Genomic DNA, 17,858 nt, shown 5'->3' with positions numbered 1-17,858 from the left:
AAAATCATAACTAAACATCATGAGTTATGCATAATACTATGTTGTTGTTGTTCAGTCACCCAGTCGTGTCCAACTCTTTGTGACCCCACGAACTGCAGCATGCCAGGCCTCCCTGTCCCTCACCATCTCCTGAAGTTTGCCCAACTTTATCTCTACTGCATCAGTGATGTCATCCAGCCATCCCATCCTCTGACGACCTCTTCTCCTTCTGCCCTCAATCCTTCCCATAATAATACGTATACATACATAATACCACCCATTCTAAAACATGTCATTTTTCTCTCTAAATCCTCACCTACCTTCACACATTCACTTCATATATACTTAAGAATATACTTTTCATTTCATGAAGTAAAAACTACTATTTTTCTTTCATAGGTACATGCAAGGCAGAGCCCTATCTGGCTCCAAAGACCCAAACTTAGACACTCTGTATTTTATAGGATGGTTTTTCCCAACACGTGGGATAGAAAACAGTGGGTCTCATGTTCCATGGCTAAATTTTTAGAAACTTAACTATGCTTAATGTAAAATGTGGCTATTGTATGCCTACATTTTCAAACTTACTTGACCACAAAATATAATTTATCAAATGTTTCACTCAACACAGTCTAGAAATACAACACTGCTCTGTTATATTCATTAGAAAATAAAAAATAACACAATTATATTAGTAATTCAGGGAAGAAAGGAACTGAACCATCTAGAAAAGTTAAAGTGAACCACAGAAAGAATGTTTCTACAATTACAATAATTAAAATTGGCTGGAGAGAAAAAAAGAAAGGTGAGTCTAAATATAACTGTCCAGCTGAATGAAGGAAACAAAGATGAAGAGAACGGAAGCCAAGGAGCTGCAGCCAAGTGCCACTGTGGACTGAGCTAAAGCTGTCATCGAACCAAGAGTCTTAGAGAAGGAAGAACACCCATGGTGATTTCTCCCATGTTATGGACTTAATTTAAAAACCAAAGCTTTTATTTATCTAAAGCAGGGATCTGCAAACTATGTCCTTTGAGCTAAAGAATAAATTTTACATTCTTAAATGGTTCAAAAAAAATCAAAAGAATATTTAAATACATGCAAAATTATATAAAATTCAAAAGTCAGTGTTAATAAACAAACAGCTATACTCATTCATTTATGCCTTCATCTACAGCTGCCTTTGCAGCACAAGATCCTAGTTGGATAACTGTGACAGGTCATATGGTTACCACCTAGCCCTTCACAGAAAGTTTCCAACATCTAATCTAAAGATTTAAGTTATTGCGTTCCTCTAGAGATAAAACTACAACACTGGCAAGAACAAATTACACTAAATATTTCAAAGAACAAATCTTGTGCTTAATGTTACATATTAACATATATTTTTGTATACATTAAAAACATATGTTAAATTCTTCCAAAATATGTAATAGTGTCTCCTTTTACACAAAAGGTATATTAAACTGTGGAAGCACATAATTATTTCTTTTATAATCCATACCTAAAGAGAAACTACCTATAAATATTCATTCCAATGGGTGGCAGGTACTAGAATCACAACACAATGCCTAAGAAAAAGCAAACAGCATTTACAGGAACAGCTTTGCATTTCAAAACCTATTGAATTATGGCAACCACTGCAGAGAGATCAGAATTCTGTTGTTTTACCTTCATATTTCTTACTAATAGTGACCCACTCCAAGGAAACATAGAAACCACTTCCTTTCATAGCCAATTCCTCTTTCTCTATTCGAAGGAGGAGAGTAGCTATTGAATGTTCTTCAGCTTTCAGCAACGAGATACTGTGAATTATGATAAAAGGATTCCCAAGCTCTTCATTAAATACAATCTACAAAAAAGAAAAAAAGATGGCATTCACAAAAACATATTACATGAATGCATTGAGCAGAGAGGAAATACACAGAATTCTGACAATCCAGTAAGTAATTTGGATACTGTTTACTGCAAGGACACAAGAAAAAAAAAAAGCCCTGAAATAAAAGCTTACAAGTTTAAAATACTACTTAAAGAAATAACTTTTAGAAAACATCTACTTGTTTAACAGAGAAAACTGATCAGTACTCACAGAAAACAACAGGGCCTCCAAATGGCATTTACAAGGGAAAGGGAATTAAAAGCAATCTAGAAAAGAATTGCCAAGTGAAAAAGAGTGCTCCATATAGAGGAAATTAGGTCAATATTCCCTTACTGCATCTCTTCCCCTGTCTCATATCTAATTTATTAGATATCATATCTAATTTATTGAGATACATTAATATATCATATAATATTATGTCCATCCATTTATTTTATAATTATCTTATACATTATATTATATTAATATGTTAATCATATCTCATATCTAATTTATTTCTGCCTTCTTCTTAGTCTCTGAATACTGTTGTATATACGTGTGTGTATGCTTGCTTTCCTATTGTTTTTGGTTTGCTTTGTTGTTTGTTTTCTAGAAATTTACAAAGAGTCAAAGGAATTAGAGAACAAATCATGAAAACTTTCTTGCTGTTCAAAAACAGAAGATCTCATTTCATCTAAAAAGATAATTCCACTAACTGTTAAATCCTTAAATTTCTTCTAAAAAAAAAAAGCAAATCAAAGCATCATGGAAAGATGTACAAAATCTTATCAAATTCTTCTTACAAAACAAAATCTAAAAGACTATGTTATATTTTTGTTAAATACTGAATAGAAAAGGTTTTAAGACTGATTTCTAAACAAGTCTTTCAAATAAATGAAAAAATAAATAGCTGAATACAAATATAACTGAAACACAAGAATTAGCTCTTTTTTTCTTTTTAAACCTGTATCTGGAATCCCCTCATGTGGGCTGCTACCTGAAAGCCTTATAAAGAAAGGGGTGCTTTACCCCAATGCTCACTGCAGCTAACAGCCAAGAACTGGAAGTAATCTAAATGTCTATCGACAGACAGATGAATGGATAAAGATGTGGTATACATACAAAGGGAACACTATTCAGCCATAAAAAGAATAAATAACACCATCTGCAGCAACACGAATAGACCTAGAGATTATCAAACTTAAGTGAAATAAGCCAGACAGAGAAAGACAAATATCATACGGTATCACTTATATGTGAAATCTAAAATATGATACACATTAACTTATTTACAAAACAGTAAAAAACTCAGGAAACAAACTTATAGTTACCAAAGGGGAAGAGGGAAGAGGGAAAAACTGGGAATTTGGGATGAGCAGATACAGACTACCATATATAAAACAGAGAGACAAAAAGGTCCCACTGCGTAACACAGGGAACAATATTCAACACTGTGAAATAAACTACAATGGAAAAAAATATAAACATATATATATATATATATATATATATATATAGAACTCAATCACTGCTGTACACCAAATCTAACAAAACATTGCAAGTTATAACTAGAGTTCAGGAAAAAGAAAAGTGTGCTTTAATGTCATTAATTTCCCTTTGTGTTTGAGCAACTCTGCCAAAATTATTCAAATAGCAGACCTTTGGAATCAATTCTAAATTCTTCCATAGGTGAGGGGAGGGCAGGCCCTCTCTTCAATACCCAACATGGAGAAGAGAAGACAGACATATTTTTGGTTAGGTGGGTTTTGTTTTCGCTTGGGGGACAAGAGGAAATAAGAGTAGGAAGAAACAGTTAAGCTTTGCCAAGTCCAAGTAGCCAGTTTACTGTTTCCTCCCGCTCTCTCTCTCTCATGTGAGTGAGGCCAGAAGAGACCATGTCAGGACTTTTAACAATCCTTAGGCTGACGTTTCCAGTCCTCTGACAAGCCTGGCAAATCAACTGTGAAACTGTTGATATACAGCATTCCCACCACGTTAGAGGCCACACAGTCCCTGCCTTCTTTCATTTCTCTTTCTACATTTCAGTCATCAACACCACGCTTGCTGGGCCCCCTTATGCCATACCATGCCCCCATCACTTCCACCTTTAGCCTCCTCTCTTACACCAATTCCCGCAAAGTCCCAAAACTCTGAGCTATTTCTCTCAAAGTGACCAACACCCTGCAGTATCCCTTCCACTTCAGTTAATGCCCTGGTCCCATAACTTCCCCACTATTCCCACCTCCCCAGAGAGGACTGAATTCATTATGGCAGTATATATACTGAAGAGGATATGGAATAAATTTAAAATTTTAATTTATTTTTAAAATATTATTGAAGGCCTAACATGGGCCAAGGAGATATACACAGCAGAAACTGAATGAATCATAAAACCCATATGAATTTTCTTCTGATGGACTACGTGGTGTTATTTCTAATCTGAAGGTGAAGAGGGTCAATGTGTTTCTTTCTACTGAAAACCAACAGAATCCACATAGCTTGATAAGAGACACATTTTCATTCATATCATTCCTGTCCATCATTCTCCAAATTCTTTTCAACTGTTTCAGGTAGCTGGCTGCTTTATACCACACATCCTCAGTAAAAAAGAAAAGAAAAGAAAAATTTATTGGAAGCAAGAACAGAATGTTTAAAACTGCAACTGACTGCAAAGGTTTCCTATAAATAGGCTCTTGTTCTAGTATTTCACTGTGTTTTTGTTTAGCTTTTTGAACATACCGCAATTTGGTAGTGCAGCATTTGGTATAACAATAAGAAAGGTAAACCACTAAGGCTTGTTGGTTTTTCTCAAATAACTAAAGCCCAGTGTCTACAGGCAACTGTGGGTCTGATAAATATGTTTTATAAGATGTAAAATATTAAATTCGTATCTCTTTAGCTACCTAGAACTAAAGGCCACCTGCTGAAATTTAGAAGGCAGCAATATCACGTTGTACTTATTAGCACAACTCAGTGTCACTTTGTCTACTTTCAAAACCTGTGGCTCTGAAGAAACTAATTTCACATTATTACTAAAATCCAAACCTACCCCTCAGATTTAAGCCTGTTACATTGTTTTAAAAAAACTGAAGTAAAAATGGCATCTTGGAGATTGGTACATAATTACAGTTATAAATCAAATCCCTTATGTGATTATACAGTGGAAGTGACAAATAGATTCAAGGGATTAGATCTGATAGACCGAGTGCCTGAAGAACACTGGACAGAGGTTCATGACATTGTACAGGAGACAGGGATCAAGACCATCCCCAAGAAAAAGAAATGCAAAAAGGCAAAATGGTTGTCTGAGGAGGCCTTACAAATAGCTGAGAAAAGAAGAGAAGCTAAAGGCAAAGGAGAAAAGGAAACATATACCCATTTGAATGCAGAGTTCCAAAGAACAGCAAGGAGAGATAAGACAGCTTTCTTCAGTGATCAGTGCAAAGAAATAGAGGAAAACAATAGAATGGGAACGATGAGAGATCCCTTCAAGAAAATCAGAGATACCAAGGGAAAATTTCATGCAAAGATGGGCACAATAAAGGACAGAAATGTATGGACCTAACAGAAGCAGAAGATATTAAGAAGAGGTGGCAAGAATACACAGAAGAACAATACAAAAACGATCTTCACAACCCAGATAACCACAATGGTGTGATCACTCACCTAGAGCCAGATTCCTGGAATGTGAAGTCAAGTGGGCCTTAGGAAGCATCACTATGAACAAAGCTAGTGGAGGTGATGGAATTCCAGTTGAGCTATTTCAAATCCTGAAAGATGATGCTGTGAAAGTGCTGCACTCAACATGCCAGCAAATTTGGAAAACTCAGCAGTGGCCACAGGACTGGAAAAGGTCAGTTTTTATTCCAATCCCAAAGAAAGACAATGCCAAAGAATGTTCAAACTACCGCACAATTGCACTCATCTCACACGCTAGCAAAGTAATGCTCAAAATTCTCCAAGCCAGGCTTCAACAGTACGTGAATCATGAACTTCCAAATGCTCAAGCTGGATTTAGAAAAGGCAGAGGAACCAGAGATCAAATTGCCAACATCCGTTGGATCATCAAAAAAGCAAGAGAGTTCCAGAAAAACATCTACTTCTGCCTTATTGACTATACCAAAGCCTTTGACTGTGTGGATCACAACAAACTGTGGAAAATTCAAGAGATGGGAATACCAGACCACCTGACCTGCCTCTTGAGAAACCTGTATGCAGGTGAGGAAGCAACAGTTAGAACTGGACATGCAACAACAGACTGGTTCCAAATCAGGAAAGGAGTACATCAAGGCTGTATACTATCAGCCTGCTTATTTAACTTTTATGCAGAGTACATCATGAGAAATGCCGGGCTGAATGAAGCACAAGCTGGGATCAAAATTACCGGGAGAAATATCAATAACCTCAGAGATGCAGAATACACCACCCTTATGACAGAAAGCAAAGAACTAAAGAGCCTCTTGAAGAAAGTGAAAGAGGAGACAGAGAAGAGTGAAAAAGTTGGCTTAAAACTCAACATTCAGAAAACTAAGAACATGGCAACCGGTCCCATTACTTCATGGGAAAAAGACGGAGAAACAATGGAAACAGTGAGAGACTTTACTTTTGGGGCTCCAAAATCACTGCAGATGGTGACTGCAGCCATGAAATTAAAAGATGCTTGTTCCTTGGAAGAAAAGCGATGACTAACCTAGATATCATATTAAAAAACAGAGACAGTACTTTGCCAACAAAGGTTCATCTAGTCAAAGCTATGGTTTTTCCAGTAGTCACGTATGGATGTTAGAGTTGGAATATAAAGAAAGCTGAGGGCCAAAGAATTGATGCTTTTGAACTGTGGTGTCAGAGAAGACTCCTGAGAGTCCCTTGGACTGCAAGGCGATCCAACTGGTCTATCCTAAAGGAAATCAGTCCTGAATATTCATTGAAAGGACTGATGCTGAAGCTAAAACTCCAATACTTTGGCCACCTGATACAAAGCACTGACTCATTGGAAAAGACCCTGATGCTGGGAAAGACTGAAGGCAGGAAGAGAAGGGCATGACAGAGGATAAGATGTTTGGATGGCATCACTGACTCTATGGACATGAGTTTGAGTAAGCCCCGGAGTTAGTGATGGACAGGGAAGCCTGGCGTGCTGCAGTCTATGGGGTCTCAGAGTCGGACACGACTGAATGACTGAACTGATGCTGTGGTATATTTTTCTAAATAGGAAATATTCTGGTAAAGTTACTATTTGACTAGTTTAAACATATCAGATAGCCAAGTGGTGCAGTAGAAGTGTGCTAGGCTTGTAAATATATTTGAGAATAAAACATGAGAAAAGGAGAAAAGATATGACAATGTAATTCTCTGCCCAACTCTTTACAAAAAAGAAGGTAGCAAGGTCAATGCTTAAGATACCGCTTTATACTTACAAAGCATTCAATTGGTATTTGCTGAAAAACAAAGGCAATTCTTGACAACTGCACTCACCCCAGATCAAAACAGGAATAGCTACTGTATCAGTTTTATAAAAGGTAAACATTTTATAATTTAAAAGATATCCAAAACACTAGATACTATGAAAATCAAGAGGTCACATGTAAACCATCCTTAAAACGGTGTTATTTCAAAACCACTAAGATCTAACTTGCATATACTTTCCAGACTCAGCATTAAGTTTAAAGAAAAACAAAACAACTCACCTCCCATTTTTCAGAAGCACTATTTCCACGTTCACCTGTTCCAATGAGATACAGTCTTCCAGTTCCATCTGACAAGGTAACCCAGGTAGAAGATGTGAAATGGATGGATGCACAAAGGCGATTGTCACATGCTGTCACATCTGTAGGAAGTCGAAACACCTCTCGTGGTTTTCCTAAGGCAGTGTCCTAAACAGAAGCAGAACATTATGAATGAATCCCTCCCTCTCCTTGACACAAAAACGCACAAAATAAAAATATCAGCAGTGCACTGGTGACTCTCCTCTTCACAGGTAGGCGCCCAAGTCCCCTGCTTGAGTACGAGCTATCCCACTGGCTCACTTGTAAGAAACAAGTGACGGTGTGTGACTTCTTAGGTTAGGTCATACAAGACTGCATCTCGTATCTTGCTCCTTCTCTTCGATTGCATGCGGCAGACCCATGTGAGGAGGCACTCAGGGCTCCTGACAACCACCAGCAGCCTGTGAGTGAAGTCTGGAAGTGTACCCTTCAGCTCTAGTCAGGCTTTCGGATCACTGCGGTTGTGGCTGACATCTTGGCTACATTCTCTTGAGAAATCTTGAGGGGGAACCACCTAGCTAAGCCATGCTGATTTCTCACTGAAACTGTGAGATGACAAATGTTTATTGTTTCAAGTTACTAAGTCCTGAAGTAAGTTATTACACAGCAATAGATAACAAATGCAATGCAGTAATCTAGTCTTCATTCTTAAGTTTAAAATTTACGATCAGTATTTTTACCTAGTTGGAAATATCACATCATCTCTAAATTCCTACACAGACATTTCTGTGGTATGAAAATGCTATGCTATGCATTAACAACTTGTGTTTTTGTTAACACATTTTTAAATATGCTATAAATTTAGTGTCTCCTTATAAATATAGTTTCTCATGCTTCATGCTCCGTCGTTTCCGACTCTCTGTGACCCCACGGATTGTGGCCCACCAGGCTCCTCTCTTCATGGGATTTTTTCCAGGCAAAAATACTGGAGTAGCTTGCTATTTCCTCTTCCAAGTGATCTTCCCGACCCAGAGATCCAATCCGTGTCTCCTCTTGCATATCTCCTGAATTGGCAGGTGGATTCTTTACTACTGAACCATCTGGGTAGCCCATAATATAAAATAGTAAGATGGATTACATCATTAAAATGTTTTACAAGAAAATATATAAAAAAGGGTTACAACTCAGAAAATAAACTTCCCCTCATACACCAAACTGTATTCAAGTTCTATTGCTGTCTTAGTTTTTAGTTAACAGGTCCTCCTGCAGTACAGAAATAATCCTTGACTCATACTTTCAGGGCTTCTCTGGGGGCTCAGCTGGTAAAGAACCCGCCTGCAGTGTGGGAGACCTGGATTCAATCCCTGGGTTGGGAAGATCCCCTGGACAAAGGAAAGGCTACCCACTCCAGTACTCTGGCCTGGAGAATTCCATGGACTGTATAGTCCATAGGGTCACAAAGAGTTGGACACGACTAAGTGACTTTCACTTTTCATGTATTTCATTCCCTGCTCCTAGAACTGTTCAGATTAATATATATACACATACACTAAGAAAGATTTAATTAATTAAACCATGTCCTTATTAGCCTCAAGTTTTTTAGTGACCCATTGTTTCTTTCTAAAGCATGCAATTTTGTTTTCTTTAAAAGGGCACCGTTCCTTCTTTTTGTACTCATGTTTTACTGATTTATATAATACTGCATTAAATGAAAATGCGTCAACAAACACAGTTGACAAGTTTTTAGAATGAGAAAATCTGATTATTACTGATGTAAAACTCAGCTAGCAGAAGCAGAATTATAACAGCAGAGAACTGAGCAGCCTACTAGCAACACACATCAAGCTTACTGTCGTCTTCAGTCAGGACGTTATTAGAAAAGAATAGAGAGTATCAGTTAATCCAGTCAGTGACGTGAAAGGCAAGCAAGAAAAATTTTACTGCAAGCTAATGCCTGTGTAGGCATTTAAAACATGATGTTGAATTTCCAATTATTGTGAAAGAAATGGACTAGTCAACAAATACTAGTGGAACATTAGGGAATTTTAGGAAAAAAATTATACAAAAACGTTCCTTATTCCAGATAGATCAATAATCTAAATGTTTTAAGGGAAAAGTAAAGTCACTTTGTTAGAAGATTGTTTAAATAATCTCAGGGTGGAGAAAGCCTTCTTATGAATAAATAAAAGACATGCAGGAAGACAAATACTTGCCACAAATATAACACAGTAGTAATAACATACAAAGTGCCTTTAAAACTCAACAAGAATGACAAGGTTATCATTTTTTTTTTCATAGTAAAAGAATATGAACAGGAAAACTATGGTTTTAAAAAAAAAGGCCAAAATATTCAAACTCACTAGTAAAAAAAAAAAATGATTAAAATAATATGATACCGCCATTAGCCAGGAAAAAAAAAATCTTAGACTGTTAATCTCTATTCTTGGCTAAGGTGCCCTGTTGGTAGGAACAGAAGTATAGGCTTTTCACAATGATTATAAATCAAGTTTTATGATGTGCTATACACCCTTTAGTGGGTTTCCCAGGTGGCTCAGTGGTAAAGAATCTGCCTGCCCATGCGGGAGACATGGGTTCTATCCCTAGGGCTGGGAAGATCCTCCAGAGAAGAGTCTGGCTACCCACTCCAGTATTCTTGCCTGGAGAATCCCATGGACAGAGGAGCCTGGCAGGATACAGCCCATGGTGTCTCAACAGAGCTGGACACAACTTAGTGACTAAACAACAACAAATACAATTCCACTTCTAGAAAACTTGCACATGTACACTAAGATCCACATAACAAGACTGTTTAATGATGAAAATGACAAAATGTGCTAATAAAAACTAAGATACAATCTAGCCATTTATCAATAGTGAGGAAGAGAAGAGCAGCTCCTGACATCCAATGCTAGCCTGGTAGTATCAGCGAGGACTTGGTTTTGCTATGAGCTAGTGACACTAACTCATAAGATGTCCTTTTCATTATAGGGGACTGGAATGAAAGAGTAGGAAGTCAAGAAACACCTGGAGTAACAGGCAAATTTGGCCTTGGAGTACGGAATGAAACGGGGCAAAGGCAAATAGAGTTTTGCCAAGAGAATGTACTGATCATAGCAAACACCATCTTCCGACAACCCAAGAGAACACTCTACACATGGACATCACCAGATGGTCAACACTGAAATCAGACTGATTATATTCTTTGTAGCCAAAGATGGAGAAGCTCTATACAGTCAGCAAAAACAAGACCGGGAGCTGACTGTGGCTCAGATCATGAACTCCTTATTGCCAAATTCAGACTTAAATTGAAGAAAGTAGGGAAAACCACTAGACCATTCAGGTATGACCTAAATCAAATCCCTTATGACTACACAGTAGAAGTGAGAAATAGACTTAAGGGAAGAGATCTGATAGAGTGCCTGATGAACTATGGACAGAGGTTCATGACACTGTACAGGAGACAGGGATCAAGACCATCCCCATGGAAGAAATGCAAAAAGGCAAAATGGTTGTCTGAGGAGGCCTTACAAATAGCTGTGAAAAGAAGAGAAGCGAAAAGCAAAGGAGAAAAGGAAAGATATTCCCATTTGAATGCAGAGTTCCAAAGAATACCAAGGAGAGATAAGAAAGCCTTCCTCAGGGATCAATGCAAAGAAATAGAGGAAAACAACAGAATGGGAAAGACTAGAGATCTCTTCAAGAAAATTAGAGATACCAAGGGAACATTTCATGCAAAGATGGGTTCGATAAAGGACAGAAATGGTATGGATCTAACAGAAGCAGAAGATATTAAGAAGAGGTGGCAAGAATACACAGAAGAACAATACAAAAACGATCTTCATGACTCAGACAATCATGATGGTGCAATCACTCACCTACAGCCAGACATCCTGGAATGTGAAGTCAGGTGGGCCTTAGGAAGCATCACTACAAACAAAGCTAGTGGAGGTGATGGGATTCCAGTTGAGCTATTTCAAATCCTGAATGATGCTGCTGTGAAAGTGCTGCACTCAATATGCCAACAAATTTGGAAAACTCAGCAGTGGCCACAGGACTGGAAAAAGTCAGTTTTCACTACAATTCCAAAGAGTGCTCAAACTACCGCACAATTGCACTCATCTCACACGCTAGTAAAGTAATGCTCAAAATTCTCCAAGTCAGGCTTCAGCAATACATGAACCGTGAACTTCCAGATGTTCAAGTTGGTTTTAGAAAAGGCAGAGGAGCCAGAGATCAAATCGTCAACATCCGCTGGATCATCAAAAAAGCAAGAGAGTTCCAGAAAAACATCTATTTCTGCTTTATTGACTATGCCAAAGCCTTCAACTGTGTGGATCACAATAAACTGTGGAAAATTCTGAAAGAGATGGGAATACCAGACCACCTGACCCACCTCTTGAGAAATCTGTATGCAGGTCAGGAAGCAACAGTTAGAACTGGACATGGGACAACAGACTGGTTCCAAATAGGAAAAGGAGTATGTCAAGGCTGTATATTGTCACCCTGCTTATTTAACTTATATGCAGAGTACATCATGAGAAACACTGGGCTGGAAGAAGCACAAGCTGGAATTAAGATTGCAGGGAGAAATATCAACCTCAGAGATGCAGGTGATACCACCCTTATGGCAGAAAGTGAAGAGGAACTAAAAAGCCTCTTGATGAAAGTGAAAGAGGAAAATGAAAAAGTTGGCTTAAAGCTCAACATTCAGAAAACTAAGATCATGGCATCTGCTCCCATCACTTCATGGGAAACAGATGGGGAAACAGTGGAAATAGTGAGAGACTTTATTTTTTTGGGCTCCAAAATCACTGCAGATGGTGATTGCAGCCATGAAATTAAAAGACGCTTACTGCTTGGAAGGAAAGTTATGACCAACCTAGATAGCATATTAAAAAGCAGAGACATTACTTTGCCAACAAAGGTCCGTCTAGTCAACGCTATGGTTTTTCCAGTGGTCATGTATGGATGTGAGAGTTGAACTGTGAAGAAAGCTGAGAGCCGAAAAATTGATGCTTTTGAACTGTGGTGTTGGAGAAGACTCTCGAGAGTCCCTTGGACTGCAAGGAGATACAACCAGTCCATCCTGAAGGAGATCAGTCCTGGGTGTTCATTGGAAGGACTGATGCTGAAGCTGAAACTCCAATACTTTGGCCACCTCATGTGAAGAGTTGACTCACTGGAAAAGACCCTGATGCTGGGAGGGATTGGGGGCAGGAGGAGAAGGGGATGACAGAGGATGAGATGGCTGGATGCATCACCGACTTATGGACCTGAGTTTGAGTAGATTCTGGGAGCTGGTGATGGACAGGGAGGCCTGGTATGCTGCGATTCATGGCATCTCAAAGAGTCAGACATGACTGAGCGACTGAACTGAACTGACATGACACTAACAGCTATTATTTTCCTGATAAACAATTTCAAAGATCATCATCATCAGACGAGGACACAGTGTGACGAGCACACTTTGTCATTATGACCAAACAAGACCAAACAAGACAGAAACAGCATCACTCCATAATGGTAACTGAATACATATAAAATATGAATGTTGTCAAAGCCACAAATAGGATCCTAATCCATGCCATTGTTACTAATCACAGCTTAAGCCCTGGTCCAGTCCTTCCCTCTTTCTGGACAAGACTTATTAAGATACCCATCATGGAATTATCCCGTTTCCTAACAATAGCCAACCCAGAGCAAAGCCCCAGTTTCTAAAATCCTCTCCCCAAACCATCTAATACAAGCCTAATCCTACAATGGCCTTTCTAACATCCTCTTACTGAGACACCCTGTGGTTCCCCATCGTACACATCCCTCCTCTGTTTCACAAAGTAATAAATCCAGTGTGTTCAAATATAAATGTGTACCTGGCATCTTTGTCTGGAGTGCACTGGCAGACAAACGGTTAACTGGAACAACCATTATTTGGAATACCAAATAATTTAGTTATACTAAAGTAGAGTTAATTTTTTAAAGATTTTTTTATGTGGACCATTTTTAAAGTCTTTGTTGAATTTGTTATAATATTGTTTCTGTTTTATGTTTTTTGTCTGTGAGGCATGTGGGATCTTGGTTCCCTGACCAGGGATTGAAAACCTGCACTCCCTTCACTGAAAGGCAAAGTCTTAACTACCAGACCACTAAGTCCCTTGAGTAGGTTTATAAGACATTAAAAAGATCTTCAAGATAATGACTGAAAAAAAATAAATAAATGCAGATGCAGAAAACACATAAATCCATCTATGTTGGAACAAACACTGATATCACAGCACAGAGTAAGCTACAGACAGATCGGGCTATTTTTGTGTTTACTATTTGAAAGGAAAACGAGATCTGGTGGTAAAGGAGACTGGTGGTTAAGGGAAATTTTCCATTAGTGCTTCAATACATTGCTTGACTTTTTTTTTTTTAAACACTGAATAATTTACATGTGATATACATAATTAAAAGATATGAATAAGTTAAAATAAAATGCAACTTCTTCCTCAAAATAGTTGTTTCAAAGCCAAGTTTCTAGCGGTCTTCCCCACTACATGCCCTCCACAACAGCTAAGCTAGGGAACCGCTGTTAGGAAAGGGTCCTTCTGCATTTCATGCTCCGTCCTAAGATAAAGACCATTACAGTATACTAACACATATATATGGAATTTAGAAAGATGGTAATGATAACCCTATATGCAAAACAGAAAAAGAGACACAGATGTATAGAACAGACTTTTGGACTCTGTGGGAGAAGGCGAGGGTGGGGTTTCCAGAGAACAGCATCGAAACACGTATATTATCTAGGGTGAAACAGATCACCAGCCCAGGTTGGATGCATGAGACAAGTGCTCGGACCTGGTGCACTGGGAAGACCCAGAGGGATCGGGTGGAGAGGGAGGTGGGAGGGGGGATCGGGATGGGGAACACATGTAAATCCATGGCTAATTCATGTCAATGTATGACAAAACCCACTACAATACTGTAAAGTAATTAGCCTCCAACTAATAAAAAAATAAAAATTAAAAAAAAAAGAAGGCTTTAAGCCATTTTCTTTTAAATACAAGGCCTCACATAACTGAGACTGCTAGGCATCTGATTATCAGATATGAATGTGAAAGGCGCTCAGTGGTGTCCGACTCTTTGCGACCCCATGGACTATGATTATCAGATAAATGAGTGCAAAAGCCAATAGAATGATTATGATATTCAAATATACAAATGTGAAGCCAAAAATAATTAAAAATGCAAAAGAAAACACACAGTTATCTCAAAGTTAAATGATAGGTTATGTGAAAGAACCTAAAATACTCCTGATTTTTGAAACCTAATTTTCAGAGTACATTTTAATTTTAAATGGACTGTAGGCAACAAAATATATCTTCTGCATTAATAAATCAAATTAGAGTACTAAATTACTTCTGAATACCCTCCATTAACAGTTTTACAGCATCTTAATAATAAAGCTTTATGTAATTAGCATCTATAATGTCCTGGTCCCAACCAATCATTTTCTTTTTTCAGTCAAAAAAAAGTTAACATTCCTATGTTCAAAGCTGTTGACAATCATTCTGAGATAACATTACACAGCTGAATTGTGAAAGAATTAAAATTTCAATGATAGATGGAGTACTTCTTGAATGATAATAATGTACAGTACTGTATTAAATAAGTGCTTTGACTTCTGCCATCTCATTTAATTATTTCCAAACCTTATGAAGTTGAAATTATTATCCCACTTGAAGAAGATAAAAAGCTCTGTTCAAAAAAATTAAATTATTTGCCTATAACTCCACTGCTAGAAATGGCAGGGCCAATATTCAAATCTTGGTTGACTGCACTCCAAAAGTTGGTCTTTCCTATATCCCACACTTTCTTGAGAAGAAATCAATTCTCAAGTTTTTCTAAACAAATGATACGTCAGAAGCGAACGAAACTTACAGAGTAACACCTCACCCCCCAAAAAAAAACCCTCTAGTATGAACAAAACTACTATACTCAGTTTTTCTTTCAGGCTAATACATTATACGGTATTTTAATTAGATTCCTGAGTCAATAAAACATATTACAAAAATCTCACTGTCCACATATTGTGTAAAAAGGACACTCTAAAGAAACAGCAAATTAGTACTAATACATAAACCATGTATTTATGAAAACATCTTAAAACAGTTGGAGATCTCTTAGTTACAGCTACAAGAAGACAAGCTCTGAACTAACAAAGCTTTTTTCTAATACATGTACATTTATAGAAAACACTACTCAAGTTTAAAAAAAATGGTCAAACTAAACAAGGATGCCATTTACTATAAGACACTGATATTTAAAAACTTGCCCTTTTAAAAGGGAGTGATCTTTTTCTAGAGAAAGACTTTCATCACTAATAAATACTTGGAAGGGAATGAAATCTTAATATATCCTCCTTCTTTCCCCCACTTTTTTTGCTAGAACTGTAAGAAAAGGTGTTTTAATTGTAATTTGATTAAGTAATGTCTTTATGTACCACAAAGCTTTCAATAATGTATTAAGCACACACAGTTCCAAGAACTTTATACCTCTCATTTTTCTTTAACCAGATAAATCTCCAGCTCCCTGCTAGTAAACTCAACTCTAGAACATAAGCTGGACTCAGGTCTAGATAAGGATATACTGGTAAATAACTAAGCTGGACTAGCAAGCAGCTATAACCAGTAACTCTGAGACACAGCCTCACAAGTGCATGCTTCAGATGGAATCCAGTAACTCTCCTCTGGACCTTTACATGCAATTTAAAGAGGCATCACAAGATGATGCTCTTCTTTACTAATAAAAACATGAGTTTTTCAGATAAAAGAAATTAGGACAGAATTAATCCCCTAAATATTAATAAACAGAACACAGTACTTTAAAACAAGCCCTAATATGATAAAATGACAATATAATAAAGAATCAAATTTTAAACTTTTTTTCCTTTTTTTGCTTTTCTAAGGAACTGGAATTTTTCTACTTCCTAAGTGAACTTCCTCTCAACTGACATTTTTCTGAAATTAAGGACTGTAAACCACAAGTTGGCTCAGTGGCTTGTGGCTGAGATTCCCAGGTAGCTCAGTGGTAAAGAATCACCTGCCAATGCAGGAAACACAGGAGAAGCAGGTTCGATCCCTGGGTTGGGAAGATCCCCTGAGAAGGAAATGGCAATCCACTCCAGTATTCTTGCCTGGAGAATCCATGCACAGAGGAGCCTGGCGGGCTGCAGTCTGACACCTGAGCGACTGAACACACAGCCCACAAATTAAGCTGGTTCGGACCTTGTCAGCACAACGCCTCTATAAACCTATGTTGCCCTGCTGCCACCTGCTGGCTCTGACAAAATCGAAAGGTTAAACAACGTGGATTTCCTTCCTTAGGCCCCACAGCCTTCATTCACTGTGACCACAATAATGTTTAGCCCAAATTAACAAGGATGGTCATTTTTGTAAATCAGCCACAAATAAAAACCTCCCTGAGATTTGTGCATGTGTGCCTTTGACTTAAAAAAAAAAAAAAATCAGACAATAAAAGGTATGGAAGAACTGTTTTCTGCTTAAAAAAAAAAAAAGCCAATGTATAATCACAGCAGCCAATACTCTCCACCTGCTCCCAATATAATTCAAAGAGCTAGCTGATTTCCTTTGTTGCTGATCAAAAAAATAATAGTGTTGTATTCTTCTATACCACTGGTGCAGAGTTTCACAAAACTTGGTCACCAGACCAGAAGCAAAGTCATCTAGGATGTCTGATAAAATGAAGATTCCCAGACCACAACCAACCCTAACAAACTGAATCAGAATCTTTGGGAACCACAACCTGAAATTAGCTTTTTGTTTTGATCAATTGCTCCAAATGATTCTCCTGTGCAATACAGTTTGAAACCCAAAGACAAAAAGCTGACTTAAGCAGAAAACTAAAACAATTCCAAATATGGTCCTTTAAAAATAAAATAATAATGATATCCTTGTAAAGTCTGATTAAGGAAAAAGAGGAAAATGGAAGGAAAAAGAGAAAAGATAATTTTTTTTTTCCTAGCAAAAATATACAGTACTACCCATGAAACAGAGTTTGAGTAAACCAATTACAATAGAATAAATTGGATAGGTGGTTAGAGAATTACCATTAAAAAGAACAGGATATATATCAGGTCTGAAGAAATTTTTATTTAGTATATAAAGAGTAGATTACTCCAATTCTAAACCATTTCAGTTCCAGAAAATTCTACAATTCAAGGAAGCCAGCAAAACTTTAATCAAAGCCTGTTATCAACAAAATCAAAATTAAAAAACGTTATAACTTGTGAAAACAAATACAAATATTATAAATA

At 37.5% G+C, this 17,858-nt stretch overlaps 1 protein-coding gene across 1 annotated transcript in view; it reads right to left on the bottom strand.

Moving 5' to 3' along the window:
• Positions 1–17,858, bottom strand: part of NUDCD1 (NudC domain containing 1) — an 87,922-nt gene that overhangs the window by 47,578 nt on the left and 22,486 nt on the right. Inside the window, exons 3-4 of the mRNA XM_020876365.2 lie at positions 7,523–7,708; positions 1,649–1,829 (exon numbers count right to left, since the gene is read on the bottom strand). Of these exons, the coding sequence (XP_020732024.2) occupies positions 1,649–1,829; positions 7,523–7,708 (367 nt within the window). The remainder of the gene's footprint in view (positions 1–1,648; positions 1,830–7,522; positions 7,709–17,858) is intronic.

Source organism: Odocoileus virginianus, chromosome 15 (assembly GCF_023699985.2).
Source record: "Odocoileus virginianus isolate 20LAN1187 ecotype Illinois chromosome 15, Ovbor_1.2, whole genome shotgun sequence".
NCBI lineage: Eukaryota > Metazoa > Chordata > Mammalia > Artiodactyla > Cervidae > Odocoileus > Odocoileus virginianus.
This window is presented reverse-complemented; position numbering and strand designations above follow the sequence as displayed.